At 44.7% G+C, this 16,934-nt stretch overlaps 1 protein-coding gene across 2 annotated transcripts in view; it reads left to right on the top strand.

The window, feature by feature from the left end:
* Positions 1-16,085, top strand: part of LOC306938754 (E3 ubiquitin-protein ligase RNF19A-like) — an 18,517-nt gene extending 2,432 nt beyond the window's left edge. The window contains exons 2-9 of one of the 2 annotated variants that reach the window (XM_079523043.1): positions 2,936-3,144; positions 4,950-5,094; positions 7,056-7,218; positions 8,769-8,883; positions 9,726-9,899; positions 10,549-10,768; positions 11,476-11,619; positions 11,994-16,085. In XM_079523043.1, the coding sequence (XP_079379169.1) occupies positions 2,936-3,144; positions 4,950-5,094; positions 7,056-7,218; positions 8,769-8,883; positions 9,726-9,899; positions 10,549-10,768; positions 11,476-11,619; positions 11,994-12,903 (2,080 nt within the window). In that variant the 3' untranslated portion in view covers positions 12,904-16,085. The remainder of the gene's footprint in view (positions 1-2,935; positions 3,145-4,949; positions 5,095-7,055; positions 7,219-8,768; positions 8,884-9,725; positions 9,900-10,548; positions 10,769-11,475; positions 11,620-11,993) is intronic. The other variant, XM_079523044.1, reaches the window with a different exon arrangement.
* The last annotated feature ends 849 nt before the right edge of the window (positions 16,086-16,934 follow it).

The raw sequence follows: 16,934 nt of genomic DNA on the forward strand, positions 1-16,934 counted from the left end.
TACAATTATACTAAGCAACACTGGGCCATTGGATCACAAGCACAATTTGTCACTATTAACGATTCGTTAGTAAAAAAAATAAATAAATAAATGTAGTCCAATTTATTTAGCCCCTGAAGTGGTTGTGGACACGTCATTATGAGCTGTGGGCTCAGTCGAAGTGTTCCATAATGGTTGTGGTTTTTACCACAACACATTCTCCCAATGTTTTTGTACAACAGCAGATTCAACAATAGTGACCCTGTGTCTCTTGGAATAATGGCTCTTTTCATCAGTGCTTTCAACCCAACAAGGCTCTCTCATCTTCTAATCAATTTGGACCTGGCTAGTCGCCACACACCACACTCCACCGGTTAATGTTCTCTCGTCTGTTGTATAATTGTCCTCTCTCTCCTTCTCCACCAAGACATTGGTTGCTATTGTTGTGATCTTATCTTTCTGTGTCACGTTATCAGATGGTGGAGTTGGAGCAGGGGTGGGCAACTTTGACGATGGAGAAGAGGGCCATTATTATTTCCATACTCACTCCAGAGGGGCCACATTGCGCATGCATGTCGTAGCAAAAATAGCCGATCTACAAGTTCAATGCGACGCGTTTTGAACTTGTACGGCTATTTTTGCTATATTTGAATTGAAATCCTGATTTTTTTATTTATCTTTTGCTATTTTTAATTGGGATCCTGAAAAGTAATTTTAACTAAATACAAATATATTGGACATAAAAAAGACAATAACATTATTTGTAATACTACTCAGCAAGCTGCTAATTTAGACTAAGAAATTAAAGCGGGTCATGTTTGCATGTTTGGAATTTGTAACCGCAGCCTGAAATCAATAACATATCAGTATTCCGAAATTAATCCGAGGGCCACATGAAGTGGAGGTGGGGGCCGCATGTGGCCCGCGGGCCGCCAGTTGCCCATGAATGAGTTAGACTCACAGTGGTTCCCAAACTGTGGTGCGTGCACCCTTTGTGGTGCGCGGAAACCTTCTAGGGGGTGCGCGACATGACAAGGTTTTATTTTAAATATATTAACATATTATGCCAATATATGGCAAGTCTATGCAGAATATAGCCTATGCTGCATAATATAAGCCATATTCGGGTTCATATATGTGGATAAATAGGAAATGTATGTCCCTATATAGCTTATGCAATTTATATTTCCATGTGGGGGGGGGGTGCGTCAGCTAGGTCAGGGGGAGGTAACAGGGGGTGCATGGCCAAAAAGGTTTGGGAACCGCTGAGTTAGAGTATGTCATCTATGGTTAAGTTAGGGTTGGCAAGTAAGTGAATCTTTCACATTCTGCTTGAGCTTTGAGAAACAACCCAGCGTTTAGAGTTTGTAAGCCCCCTTCAATGTGTCAGTTTTGTTTTTTAAAGAGTCATACAATATTCGTGGGTTGTATACATTGATAAACGCGTAAATACAGACAGTTAAACTGGACTACGGGATTATAAAAATCAAAAACAATTTGGTAATCTGGTAGCTGTTAAAGAGTAGAGTGTCTACAGTATATTTCTTTGACTAAGAAAGGAAAGAGGCCGCACAGCTCGTAGTCATGATGCCATAAAGAAATATTTTTCCAATGTTTCGGCAACAAGTTGCCTTATACAGTATTATTTCTAACATGGAACCTTAAATAAACTCCACACAGGATTCCAGAATCTCCATATTGTATACACTTACTTACATATATTTTTTTATTTTGCATAGTAAACTGGGTGGTCCTAACTAGCTTAAACCAGATGGTGCTCAACAGGCTCCACTATGTTGTGAGTCTTATTATTGAGTAGCAGTAGCATGCATTAGCCTAATGAGTGTCTTCCCTCTAGCTTCCACATTGTAGTTTAGGTAAGGTTGAGGACAAACAAGCCGGAGATAAGCAATCAGCCATTACTGCTTATATTATTATTATTAAATTCGAGAAAGGCGAGCCGCAGAATGCGTGTCGGGTCATTCTCACCAGTGGTTACGCACAGTTGTGTACACTTAAGCCCAGCTACCGAGCGTTGACATTCTGCCCACTGCTTGCGGTCTGTTTTCCTTTAGCATCTGCTTGTGATGTTTTCCATGGCGACGACCGTACAACGCGGTAAACAAGAGCACAAGTGTGTTAATTCATTCCGAGCGACCGCAACAGTCCCGGGGTTCAACCTGGGTGATCGTTATTATCCTGTCCCAGAATATAGGTCGTCTTTCCTAGGTTTCCTACCCAGAATACTGGTTGGCTCGACCTCTTGTTTATTGATTTGATAAATATTCAGACCGGCTCCCGACGAAAAATAAGATGCATGAGACACTGAACCCACAGTTTTATGGTGCCTCACCCATATCGTTCATAACGATGATTATATTGCTTTGCTTATTTGTAACGCATGATTTATGATGATTATGGAGGCTGTTCAGGGATGCAGTACCAAAACTGGTTAGTTAACACTTAAACCCTATATATATAGTAGTCTCTTGAATGTTTTTTATTTAGTTTTAGTCACATTTTAGTCACCTGGGATGTTTTAGTGTTAGTCTAGTTTTAGTCGACTAAATCTCATAAGATGCATTTTGGCGGGCCTTTCACTTGCTGAAAATAGCCGATCTAGGGCTTGTAGATCGTCTATTTTCAGCATGCAACCAATTGTAAAATGACTTATTCTGGATCTCTTGTTTGTCCACTAGTCCCTTCCTAACATTTTAGTCTAGTTTTTATTTGTTGACGAAATTGTCAGTATATTTAGTCTTAGTTTTAGTCGTCATAGCTTAGTTTTCATTTAGTTTCCATTTAGTTTCCGTCGGTAGGTAGTCGACGAACATTTTTCGTCTTGGTTTTAATCGACGAAAACAACACTGGTCCCCACACATCCCCACTAACCTACCAATACACCTTAAACCCGCTGACCATCACATGTTGTCCCCAATTCCCCCGCCGCCCGTAGGTATGCCGTCATCGCCTTCGGCTGTGCCAGCTGTCCAAAGATCACATGCGGCCGCGAGGGCTGTGGCACGGAGTTCTGCTACCACTGCAAGCAGCTGTGGCATCCCAACCAGACGTGCGACGCTGCGCGGCAGCAGAGAGCCCAGAGCCTCCGTCTGCGCACCTTCAGGTCCTCGTCTCTCAGTTACAGCCAGGAGAGTGGAGCCGCAGGTAGTTTCACACGCACGCACGCACGCACGCACGCACACACATGTGTATTTGGCCACATTTGATAATGTTTTGTGCCCGTTTGAAAATGTTTTATGCCAATAAGCCCCATAAGATAAGATTTGTCCAAATGTTTTAAACAAAGCAGATCTATAAGCTCACAACGAGTCACATTTCGATGTGACTTGTTTTTTATGCCAATAGAGCGTCGCAGTCCCGCCTCCTACCCTGGACCAGGAAATGAAACCCAATGCATTTATCTCATAGACATTTCTTAAAGTATTAACACAAACAATATTTTGGACCAAACAAATAATTACAAAGAAGAAAAACAACAAAAAATGTGTTGTAACCTGCCGTTTTTTTCCTTCTTTCTAATTATTTGTTTGGTCCAAAATATTGTTTGTGTTGTCATGAGTTGTCACGACTCGAGTTGGCTTTGTCCGCGGCGTAACCGTCTTTAAATAAATACTTTAAGAAATGTCTATGAGGAAAATGCATTGGGTTTCATTTCCTGGTCCATGGTAGGGGGCGGGACTGCGACGCTCTATAGGCCTATCTCACAGCATTTCCCCGCCCCCTTTTTACGCCCCCCTTTGGAGATAGTGGTGTTATTTTTTTTGCGTTCCATAGGCTTCCATGTTAAAAGAGGTATTTTCACAAGGCACAAACTACCGTTTTGTAAAGGTAAGGTTTATTCTACTTATTTGAGTTGTTATACCATTGTGTTTTCTTCATATTATTATCGGTCTTTGACATTTTAACATTAGGAAATGTACTTGGATTCTCCAGAGAAAAAAAGTGTAAATGCCTAATGTTAAATGACACCACTATCTACCGGAAGTGGGCGTGGAAAGGGGGCTGTGAGATAGGCCTATAAGCCCCATAAGATAAGACTTGTCCAAATGTTTTTAAACATGGCAGATCTATAAGCTCACAACGAGTCACAGATTTTGACACGCCGATTTCAAATAATGGAAAAATAGATTGGGGCTTAAATGTTTTCAAATGTTCCTCATTTTTGCTGGGGGACCCCCTGGAACCCCCTCATGGACCCCTGGGCGAGTTTTATTTGGAAGGTTCTATATGGTAGCGTTTACAATAATTAGCATATCTACAGTGGTTGGGCCTTTTTAAGTGGTAGTTTCCCTACTCTCAACATTTCAGCCCCGGTGTTACATTTTAATTTCTGGCATACACAGTGCTGCCTTGATCCCGCCTCTAGCTGCCGCTGATTGGCCAGGCCGTTTCGTGGCCGGGCATCAAGTCTGCCTGAGAGTTCCCAGATGGGAGCAGGAGGGGGGAACCCAGTGTACTCTCTGCTGCCCCATCTGACGGAGTCAGGTTAATCTATACTTGCGTATAAATTGAAATATGTGAAAGCCCATGTAGTAATATGCGCTATGCCCTATCCACTTGACTATTGCGTTGTCCCCTAAAATATGTTAAAATATATGTATTTTTTTTAAATAAATTAAAAGATGCATTCAAAGATGTTGCTAGAAGCTTTGTCATTGGTCAAAAGAAACCCGGTCGAAATGACTAACCAAGCAGGAAGTAGACAGGCAAATCGACCAATGACAAAGCTTCTAGGAAAATCTTTGAATGCAGATTGCGGCCCCTAGATGTGTCACAGAGACAACGTTTTTTGGGGAGAGTTCTACCCATTGCTGGCTGTCTGAATACCAAAATAAAATGGTCATTAAAATTGACGTATTATTGCTTATACCAGCTTTAATGTCACAGGCTCAACATTTCAACCGTAATATCCATTCAACAACATTAACAACATTGGGGTTCTCTACTAGCTGACGACATCAAGCCGTGTCCTCGCTGCGCCGCCTACATCATCAAGATGAACGACGGCAGCTGCAATCACATGACCTGCGCCGTCTGCGGCTGTGAGTTCTGCTGGCTGTGCATGAAGGAGATCTCTGACCTGCACTACCTCAGGTGAGACCACCACCCTACACACTACACACTACACCCGCTACACAATACAGTATGGAACGCTACCTCAGGTGAAACCACCACCCTACACACTACACACTACACCCTACACCTGCTGACACAATACAGTATGGAACACTACCTCAGGTGAAACCACCACACTACACACTACACCCTACACCTGCTGACACAATACAGTATGGAACACTACCTCAGGTGAGACCACCACCCTACACACTACACCCTACACACTACACCCTACACCCTACACCCACTGACACAATACAGTATGGAACACTACCTCAGGTGAGACCACCACCCTACACACTACACCCTACACACTACACACTACACCCACTGACACAATACAGTATGGAACGCTACCTCAGGTGAAACCACCCTGACCCAAGCCCCCAGTAAGGCTATCCAACGTTGAAGATGCCACTACCTACTGGCGAAATGAGGAATTGCAGCACTTTAACCCATTTTGGGCGGGAACCCCTTTTGGTGTTAGCATTATGTTATGCTTTAGCTATTGAAAAATAGCAGATCTACAAGCTACGAGCCTTTGAGATAGGTTCGGTCTCTATCCTTTATAGCTCTATGCCCTGACATGTTTTTTGTCACCCGGAATGTTTTAGTGTTAGTCTAGTTTTAGTCGACTAAATCTGCAGTTCATTTAGTCTACTAAAATGTATTTGGGCGGGCCTTGATGCCGTCGTAATGGCTCATTTTACACACGCTGCGACGCGTTGTGAGCTTGTAGATCTGCTATTTTCAGCATGCAACCAAGTGTTAAATGACTGGATCTCTTGTCCACTAGTCCCATTTTAGTGTAGTTTCTATCTGTTGAAATTGTCACTACATTTAGCTTAGTTTTAGTCATAAGGTGAGACCACCACCCTACACACTCTGACACAATGCAGTATGTAACCCTACCTGAGGTGAGACCACCACCCTACTACACACGCTTGATCATTCCCCACCAGTGTTTACGCACAGGTGTGTACACTTAATCCATTTAAACCTGAGCTTTTTTTTTAGCATCTGCTTGTGATGTTTTCCATGGTGACCTTACTGACCTTACAACGTGGTAAACAAGAGCGTGAGCCTTTGGGATTTTAACGATTCGGCTTCCTTAACACAATCGGTGCCGGGATGCCTTCAAAATAGGAGCTCTGGGGTGCCGGAAAGACATGGCCGCTTTGACTCTGAAGCCCCCCCGGAAACAATCCGGAAGAAATATATGGAGAAATATTTTGTTAGCTTACCTTGGTCTCGAGTCTATTATATCGCTAGAAGCTCCAAAGCATTCATATTTTTAACGAGAGGCATGTTGAAGTCAGAAATGAAGCGCGTAGTATAGCAATCAGATTAAAACCACGGAGAGCGCCCTGGATTAGGAGAGACGAGGCATTCTTTCTGCCGCACTAACAGCTAATCGAACAGTAAACTTAGTCTCAGTCAAAAATTTAAAAAAAAGGAAAAAATTCAGAATATTCTTCTCTCGCCTGATATCATTGAGGATGCGCTAGAACGCGTCGATTGGGTTCCCTAGGACGTGTGGAGCCGTCGTACGGACGGAAACGGTTAACGGTCCGATTCCTTAGTGGTTCTCTTTTACGTTTCCTATAGGGGGGGTTCAGCGGCCAATCAGCGGCAGCTAGAGGCGGGATCAAGGTAGCACTGTGTATGCCTTGATCCCGCCTCTAGCTGCCGCTGATTGGCCAGGCCGTTTTGTGGCCGGGCATCAAGTCTGCCTGAGAGTTCCCAGATGGGAGCAGGAGGGTGGAACCCAGTGTACTCTCTGCTGCCCCATCTGGCGGAGTCAGGTTAGGTTCCTTCCAAATGTACCACAACATTTCTGTAACTCTTTGAGAGTGTATAAATGGAACCATTTTGGTCCGTATGAATCCATTTTCTGAAAACACCTTTTTTTTGTCTTCGTTCTCTTAACCTCTCAGTCCGTCAGGCTGTACCTTCTGGGGCAAGAAGCCATGGAGCAGGAAGAAGAAGATCCTGTGGCAGCTGGGCACGTTGGTGGGAGCCCCGGTGGGCATCGCCCTCATCGCTGGCATCGCCATCCCTGCCATGATCATCGGCATCCCAGTCTACGTGGGCAGAAAGGTGATCCTCTTAAAACCATTTAGGCCTGAGGACGATTCTACAAATGCCTTCTAAAAGCTGACAGTTTTCTGGAAAACCCCTATGTTTCTATGTCAGTCGTTCTCTTTACATGTCAAGGACCCCCAAGATTATATGTAATTGGCTGCCGACCCTCATCTGAAAATATGTAGTTCCCCCCCCCCCCCCCCCCAGAAGCAAAGATTTGAGTTAAAAACGTTGGCTCTGAAAGAATATTTTATTCAAAGATTTGCGCCGCATTTTCACGATTTTTCAAAAATAGCAGACCTACACGCTCATAGCGCGGCACTCGGTGCCGCGCTATGAGCTTGTAGATCTGCTATTTTTCAATAGCTAAAGTATAACATAATGCTTAAAACACCAAAGGGGGTTCCCGTTCCTCCACACCCTAGATCTGCTTTTTTCAAAAAGATCTTGAAAGGAATGGATCGGGGTCTGTGGCCAAATATTAAATAGTGAATACCTTTTAATTCGGAGAGTCCTTGACGTGAAAAAGTTTGAGAACCACCGATGTATGGTAGAGCGGTATGGGACCGGTTCAACCAGTTACATTGTGTGAATGTCATTCTCTCCAACAACAACTTATTAAAATCATAACCCCAACGCAGTGATTTTTACATAACTTGACGACAAGGCATGCGTGTCTGTGCCGACAGGAGGGTCTCGAGGCTCGTGAGCTAGGCACGCGAGTGCCAGTGGCACGCCGATCACCTTGATGGACTCGCTCGTCAACAAGAGTGCCATCTGAGTGTGCCATTCGCGGTGGATGAAATATTTATTCGCCCATTTATAAATAGCACATCGTACTTGTCGCTTTAAGCTAGCAAACATTTGTGCGCTAGTTGGCTACATAATGCGAGCAGACTAACTGCAAACACGCAGTAAAAGTGCATAATGTGTTAGAGGGAATAGCATACACACAGTTCAATCCCATATGGAGGTCTCCATGTTCAAATGAAATACCTTGAATGATGTGCACAGGCATCTCTGATAGACATTTCTAATATAATGTACCTTTTTGAATGATGCACAACAGCAACTATTTGTTTTATTTATATGTATTTATTTATTGCGAACGCAGTGAGCACTAACTATGAGACCTAGCAGAACATGTCTGTCTGTGTGTGTGTGTGTGTGTGTGTCACGCTGTAACACCACCCGCCCGCCACCAGAGGGCGCAGCTGTATTACACACAAAACACACACACACACACACACACACACACACACAGCTTAACTTTTAAAAAAAACTTAACTTAAAAAAAACACTTAAAAAGAAAAAACTTTAAAAAACACTATAAAAAAAACGTAACTTAAAAAAAAACTTAAAAAGAAAAAACTTTAAAAAACACTATATAAAAAACGTAACTTAAAAAAACCCCTTAAAGTACGTAATTTATTCTAATTGTTGTTATTGTAATTTACGAGCTGCGTTCGCTTCCCGCGTTTGCGCGTCTTACTTGTTTATTATGCAGCTGTATGTACAACTGTGACCTCTCGTAGTCCTAACAGACTTCCGTTCCCTTGAATCAGATCCATACTCGCTACGAGGGGAAGGACGTCTCCAAACACAAGAGGAACCTGGTGATCGCCGGCGGGGTGACGTTGTCCGTGATCGTCTCACCCGTGGTCGCCGCAGTCACCGTCGGTAGGAAATTAAATGTTGTTTTACTGTTGTCTTTGTCAGTGTTGTTTTTGGCAGCAAATTTTTGTTTTAGTCCTAGTCTCTGGAATAGTTTTCATTTAGTTTTAGTCACATTTTAGTCACCTGTAATGTCTAGTTTTAGTCGACTAAATATCATACGATTTTAGTCGACTAAATCTACAGTTGATTTAGTCGACTAAAATGTATTTTGGCGGGCCTTGATGCCGTCGTAATAGGCTCATTTATATATATTATTTTGATTTCACTTGCTGAAAATAGCCGATCTTGTAGATCTGCTATTTTCAGCATGCAACCAAGTGTAAAATGACTTATACTGGATCTCTTGTCCACTAGTCCCTTCCTAACATTTTAGTCTAGTTTTTATTTGTTGACGAAATTGTCAGTATATTTAGTCTTGGTTTTAGTCATCATAGCTTGGTTTTCATTTAGTTTTCATCAGTGAAAAAAGGTAGTCGACGAACATTTTTCGTCTTAGTTTTAGTCGACGAAATCAACACTGGTCTTTATTAGTTCAACTAATGTTATTTCCAATAAACCCTTTCAAAGTGTGTGGATAAATGTAGAAGTAGTGAAGTACACAGTAACATCTTCAGTGTTCTGTTATGGAGAGTTCTATAATAGGAAAGTTTTGCCAATCTTCGTGTGGCAAATATTGCTGTAGCATAGATTTGCTATTTCACTGCATAGTTTCATGACGTCAACATTTCACAGCGAAATAACAAAACCTATAGGGTATTTATTTATTGCCACAATTATATTATTGATCTCCCACACAATAGGGAATTAGGTTGGAACTTTGTGACATTTTCCGTTTAACTCTAAAGGATTTTACGCAGGTATCGGCGTGCCCATCATGCTGGCATACGTATACGGCGTGGTGCCCATCTCCCTGTGTCGGAGCGGGGGCTGTGGCGTGTCCGCGGGCAACGGCAGAGGGGTCCGCATCGAGTTTGACGACGAAAATGACATCAACGTGGGCAGTGGAGCAGCCGCAACGGGTGAGTAGGTCTACCTGGGGACTGATTGATTGACTCGCCTTCTCTCTCCACAGAGACGAGCAAGGTTTCGGCTCGCTATGAGCTTGTAGATCTGATATTCTGATTAGATCTGATTTTGGGGGCGGCGGTGGCTCAAGGGTAGAGTGGCCGGATGGTAACCGCAAGGTTGCCAGTTCGAACCCGGGCTCCCCCAGAGTTAGTGTCGAAGTGTCCTTGAGCAAGACTCTGAACCCCTAATTGCTCCTGATGTGCTGGTTGGTGCCTTGCATGGTTTCCTCCGGCATCGGTGTGTGAATGTGTGAATGTAATGCACAATCTATGTAAAGCGCCTTGGATAAAGGCTCTATATAAATTCACCATTTACCATTTTGGAAAATCATGAAAATGTGGCACAAATCTTTGAATACATATTCTTTCAGAGCAAACATTTTTAGCTGAAATATTTGCTTCTGGGGTGTCCCTGGAACAACATATTTTGAGATGGGGTTTGGCGGCCAAATACAGATCATTCTGAGGCTCATTGACATGAAATAGTTTGAGAATATAGAAACATAAGTTTTTCAGAAAACATTTAGGATTTAGAAGACATTTGTAGAATCGTCCTCAGGCCTAACCCTGTTCTGATATCTCTCTCCCTCTCTCTTTCTAGACACGACGTCCGTGGCTGAGACTCGTCTGAACAACCCCAGCCTGGGCGACGGGGCCAGTGTGGGGGGTCTCACGGGGCTGAGCCTCAGTGCCAGCGGTAGCCACATGGAGCGCTGTGGCCTGGGCTCCACCCAGAGGGACAACCTCAGCGACGACGCCAGCACCACGGCCCTGGCCGGGGCCAGCATCACCGGCAGCCTGTCTGGTAGCTGCTACAACAGGTAACCAAATGGACCCTTATTAGGTCTGTAACTCTGAGAGTGCTACAACAGGTAACGACGAGGAATCCCAACGTTAAAAATCTTATTCGTATCGATACCGGTTGTTCCCTAGGCCATTGGTCCTCAAAGTGGGGTCTGTGGACCCCCCAGGGGTCCTTGAGGGACTTCCAGGGGGTCCCCAGCTAAATGTTAGTTTGGAACCAAATGGACCCTTATGGGTCTGTAACTCTGAGAGTGTTTCGGAGCAAACATTTTTACAAATGGAACGCCATTAAATGGGGGTCTGTAGACTAAAGGCTCATTCATAGTCTGGATTTTCGGTGGTGAGGTGACCATCGCTGAAATAACGTTGAACGGTGGAGAGTAAAAACAGAGAGAAGGGCTGGAGCGGTGGCGGTGGTTTGCTCTTCACCGCGGCTCCTTAGATTACGCTCGCCGAGCCTTTCTTTGTGAACGGTAAACAGGGAAGTGAACGCGCATGCGCGTAAGGAGAGGCCAACTCCCAAAAAAAAGGTTTATCAATGAAAATGCGCTACTAGCGACCCGCCGGTTGGATTAGTTATGACGTTCCCACACGTCGTATGGTCTAAATGGGTTAATCGACGACGCACCCTCACTGGTGCGGGTAGGAAAAATGGGGAAGCGTCAATGACCTGTCCATGAAATGCTAATGGTGTCTGTCTGTCTGTCTCTCTGTCTCTCTCTAGGCTGGAGGTCCAGGCTGACGTGCAGAAGGAGAGGTGCAGTCTGAGTGGAGAGTCGGCCACGGTCAGCCTGGGGACCATCAGTGACAACGCTAGCACCAAAGCCATGGCTGGATCCATCCTTAATGCTTACATGCCTCTGGAAAGGTCAGCTTCCCAAGAATACTGAAATGTTTAACCCACTTCACTTAACTTAGTTGACTGTGGGTCGCGTTGCAGTGTGTTGTGGGCTTGTAGATCAACCCTAGAATAGGGAAACGCATCCCTCAAATGTGAGCTATTTGACGCACGATGAATATTTTTTTCAATTTGCTACAGAGGCTGAGAAATAATAGTTTTGGTGAACATTGACAATTCCGTCTACTTTTTCTTCAGAGAACTTAGAATATAGAAGCTGTTTTTAGAATGGTCTGAACGGGATGAATGACCAGGGTGACCAAAGTTCTTCTGTAATAATTAAAAAGTTATTTTTTAAATAATTTTCATGGCAAAAATGAAGCATAAATACTTTTGCGTTTCAGAGACGGCAGTCTGGACGCACAGACGGACGTGGACTCCAAGCACGAGGTGACGGTGCGCCAGCGCAGCGCCAGCGCCAGCCTGGAAGACGGGTGCGGCGGCGGGTGCGGCGGTCTCGAGGCTGGGTCTCGATGCGGTGCGGCGGGCGGCGGCCCCGGCCTGTCCACCTGCTGCTGCCCGCAGCACCACCACGACCACCACGACACCCACTGCTGCTCGGCGTCCCGCTGGTCGTCCAAAGAGCCGTCCACGTCCTCCTCCTCCTTCTCCTCCTCGGGGGGCGGCGGAGGAACCACCAAGGTCAAAGGAAAGCTGTGGAAAAAGGGGAAAGAGGAGACGACGAAGATCAAGGAGGACATGGACGCCAGGCTCCTGGAGCAGCGCAGCACCAACTCCTCCGAGTTCGACTCGCCCTCGCTCAGCGGCAGCCTGCCCTCGGTGGCGGACTCCCACTGCAGCCGCTTCTCGTCGGAGCTGAGCTGCTCCGACCCCGAGACCTTGAGGCCGGCTCCGCCCGCCGCCGGCCCCAGCCCGGCGAACGTCCGACCTCAGCCCCTAAACGATGTCCACAACATCACCCCGATGCCAGAGGTGGAGCACGACCGGCTGGAGCATTTCCCGTCGTCTCAGATGATGGGCTATTCCGCCTTTTTCCGCCGCGTCTCCTCCTCTTCGTCGCCCTCGCCTCCTCCTCCCGCCTCACCGGAGGGGGGCGGCGGCGGCGGGACCTTCCTGTACATCGCCGAGGAGGAGAGTGCCAATTTTGCCGGAGAAACGGAACTCGACTCCTTCGCTTCGTTAGAGCCGGCGGCGCGGGACGAGGATCTCGGAGAGACCAGTGATAACGACGCTAGCGCAGTGCGTGCTGTCAGTCCCACCAGTAGGGGGAGCTGTGTACAGACCGATATCTGAAAGGAAAGGCCCACTGTGGCCCTGCTGCTGTTGGCTTTGTTCACAGGGCCACTTATTCACCCCTTTTGCAACCAGGTCTTATTGTAATGATGTTTGGGAGACGAGAAACACTTTCCTGGGGTTCTTATGTTTGTGTTTTGTTTTTGTTTTTTAGATATTTTAGTATTTCAAAGTGTCTGTGATGACATCATGGACACTGGTCTCACTGCTGGATCACTACAATGACCATAATGCTTTGCTGCATTCACCCCCACCATTTAGACCTGAGGATTATTCTAAAAAAATGGCTTCTAAATCCTTAAAGTTTTCTGAAAAACATATGTTTCTATGTCACTGGTGCTCAACCTTTTTCATGTCAAGGACCCCCAAAAATATATGTAATTGGCCGCGGAGCCCAATCTGAAAATATGTAGTTCCAGCCCCCCCCCCCCCCCCCCCAGAAGCAAAGATTTGAGTTAAAAACGTTCACTCTTGCAGATCTGCTATTTTTCAATAGCTAAAGCATAACGTAATGCTTAAAACACCAAAAAGGGGTTCTGAGCGGAAAACGGCCACGCCTAGACGCTCAGGTCTGGCAACGGCTACTGCATACTGAGACAACATGTAGTCCAGGAAGGAAGTGACACCTGTGTCCATGACATCACTACTGGCACTTTGGAAATACTAAAATATCTAAAAAAAAAACACGTATATTACACACATAAAAACCACTAGGAAAGTGTTTGTTTGTCTCCCAAACATCATTAAAATAAGATGTGGTTGCAATAGGTGGTGAAGTGGCCCTTAGACACTACTAGCTCAGTTTAGCCTTAATTCATGCGGTTGTGGCACATATAAGGAAAACAGGTGGTGAGGGGGCGGGGCCAAATCCTAATTTATGCTTCATCGCACGATGGGTAAAAATAACCGATTTTTTTTTTTTTTGCTCGAATCAGAAAAAAAATCTGATGCTCGTCACCTTGAAAATCGGCCAACAATCTGATGTTCACAGGATAGCATGAATTATTTGGGAGAAATCTGTTATTTTCTACACTATCGTGCGACAAAGTGTAAATTAGGCTTGAGGCTTGGAAAAACACCCGAGTCCAATTATTATTATAATTATTTTTGTCTACTATGGAGGCGGGAATTCTGTGTGAATGTCAAGAGTCTACGTAGCAACAAGAGTTTGGCTGGGGAGGGTGCAAGTTAAGAGGGAGATCGGTCAATGGCATTGACAAAGCCCAGTAAGCTGAAAGCAGATTGGCTGGCACTGCCGGTTAAGACGGCTTATTGGTTGAGAACGTAACTGGAGCAGCGAGGATTATGGTAGGTAGAGTTGAGCGTACATGATGGGAGTGGTTGTAAAAGCAGGAATATCTGAGTGATGTTAATGTATCGGAAGCTTATTTTCCAATGCCGGAGCGGTTGCGCACTGTCATTTAGGCCAAGTTCATAGCGCGGCACCGAGTGCTGCGCTATGAGCTTGTAGATATGCTATTTTTCAATAGCTAAAGTATAACATAATGCTTAAAACACCAAAAGGGGTTCCCGCCCAAAATGGGTTTTGTTGACAAAGTTGTAAATGTCAACAGTAGCTACCCTGCGGACAATACACTAGTTCTGTCTTTCGATCATTTTATTATTATTTTCACAATTACATCTTCTCGTCGTCTTCTTAATTAAATACACTATAGTTTAAACTTGTCACATGAAACTCTATATACAGTCATATATACATCTGTCGCACGAATTATCAAAACATCAGATTGTGAAAATATAATAATAATAAAATGATTGAAAGACAGAAGTAGTGTATTGTCTGCTAGCGTGATTCTTGCTTATTTTATGGATAAATACATACTGTTGATTTTTACAACTTTTGTCATGAGTAATTCAACAAAAGAAAACTTCTAACACACACACACAAATACATTGCATTAAACAGTGCTGGCGGGCCGGGTCTTTGCGCAACCGCTCTGGGATTTAGATATATGCGTTTCAGAAGGCTATGTTATGCCAGATTTATATTTGGTCGTGGTGGGGCAGTGTTGCACTCCGACAATAGCGAATTTTCTGCAAACTCCCAACGCGCTGTGAGCTCGTAGATTCACTGTTGTCGGGGCGCAACACCAGCGTGCAACTAAGTACAAGTCAGTCTTTTAGTCTGTCTAGTCATTACGATATGCTAGACTATAGAGATGGTCTCCTCAGAAAGCCACGACAAGATTGGGTTGTAATTATCTTTCTTCCCCTAATCAATATACCAGCCCCAAAATAATCACTTTGGTGTTTTTTTTTTCTTTTTCTTTCTCAGATGAATCTGATATCGGATGGGATTAAGTTAAATAGTCTATTGAATTGTAAAAGTTGAGCTGCTATCATACGGTTTATCTCAGGGGTTCTCAACGTTTTTATTTTTGCCTGGGGACCCCCCGGAAGTGCTTTGGCCCTGTCTCGCTGGGGACCCCCGGAAGTGCTTTCTCGTGGGTCTCGTGACCCGCACCCCCTCCCCACCACCAATACAAATTGACCGCTACAATAACCTCCACCCCTCTCGGTTGAGAACCCCTGGCTTTTCTGACACCTTTTCTTCAGATGTACATCTATGTGGTATTCATGGTGGTTAATATGAGATTCAGGGGTGCAGATTTCACCCATCCATTCTTTAAAATGCTTCAACGCCACAGCGACATTATCAAGCTTTCCATTTTTCAATCTCACTTTTTTTCATTGACTTTATGTTTAAACTTAAAAGAGGGACCAGTCAATAGCTAAACTGTATTTTTCAAAAATTATTGTTACTCATGGTTTAAGATGTTGATCTTTCTTTCTTGTTCATGTTCTGTTTTTGGGAAAGTGGGTTTTAGTGTTGAAGCCCTGTTTGGGTCAAGGCCTACAGTATGTTTTCAGCCTAACCAACATGGTGGGTTGCATTGACTAGCTCTCAGTTCAAAGTTGAACCATAGCCCACATATCTCCTCTGATGTTATGTTATTTCAACATGTAAAGAAATGGAAGGTTTCAATTATACGTAATGTGTGGTTGCCACAAAATCCCTGTGTTAATTTAACTCTTGAGTGTGTGTGCAAATGTAACCACATTATGCACATTTTGAGTTTTTCTGTGCATGACACTGGTGAAAAATGATTGACAGCCTGTGTGTGTAACCAAGGGTTCCCATTACAGTTTCTGACATGTCATCTAATTTTGGTGTAATTATACTAACTATAGAACCCAGGCGTTTTGGTTAAAACAAACACCCCATTTACCATTTTTTTGTTTTGAATCCCAAATTGGAATTTTCCTTCTCAACTTATTTTTATTTAATTTGTTTTAATTTATATATACACACACACACATTATATTTGACTCACCTCCTTGGGGGGAGTAGGGGTATCCTCCCTCATAGCAAGGACTATCAAATGGGGACAGGAAGCGAAGACCGTACGGTGGACTCCATGTTGCTCCCTGGAAGGAAAGAAACATGCGCAATGTTGGGCTATATGCAGCCAACACTTCCACGTTCAGCTTCCTTGGCCTCAATTGCGCATGTTTCTTTCCTTCCAGGGAGCAACATGGAGTCCATCGTACGCTTCCTGTCCTCATTTAGTAGTCCTTGCCTCATAGGTAGCTATGGGAGCAGGGGGGGGGGGGGGGGGGTATCCTCCAGCTATGGGAGCAGGGGTATCCTCCAGCTATGGGAGCAGGGGGGGTATCCTCCAGCTATGGGAGCAGGGGGGGTATCCTCCAGCTATGGGAGCAGGTGGTATCCTCCAGCTATGGGAGCAGGGGGGGTATCCTCCAGCTATGGGAGCAGGTGGTATCCTCCAGCTATGGGAGCAGGGGGTATCCTCCCTCAGAGATGGGCCAAAGCTTTGAAAGTCCAAGAATCGTTGAGGCTGCTTTGCATTTCAATAACGTTGATGCAGCGCATGGAGTCAGCGGTTGTCTTTTGGTTTGTTGGCGGAGCCAACCGAGTGTCTGGTCCATTCAGCTTGTTCTGCACCACAGGGGATTTTCCCCATCATCCCACTTTCTTTTTTTTCCAC

The sequence above is a fragment of the Electrona antarctica genome (genome assembly GCF_951216825.1).
Source record: "Electrona antarctica genome assembly, chromosome: 15".
NCBI lineage: Eukaryota > Metazoa > Chordata > Actinopteri > Myctophiformes > Myctophidae > Electrona > Electrona antarctica.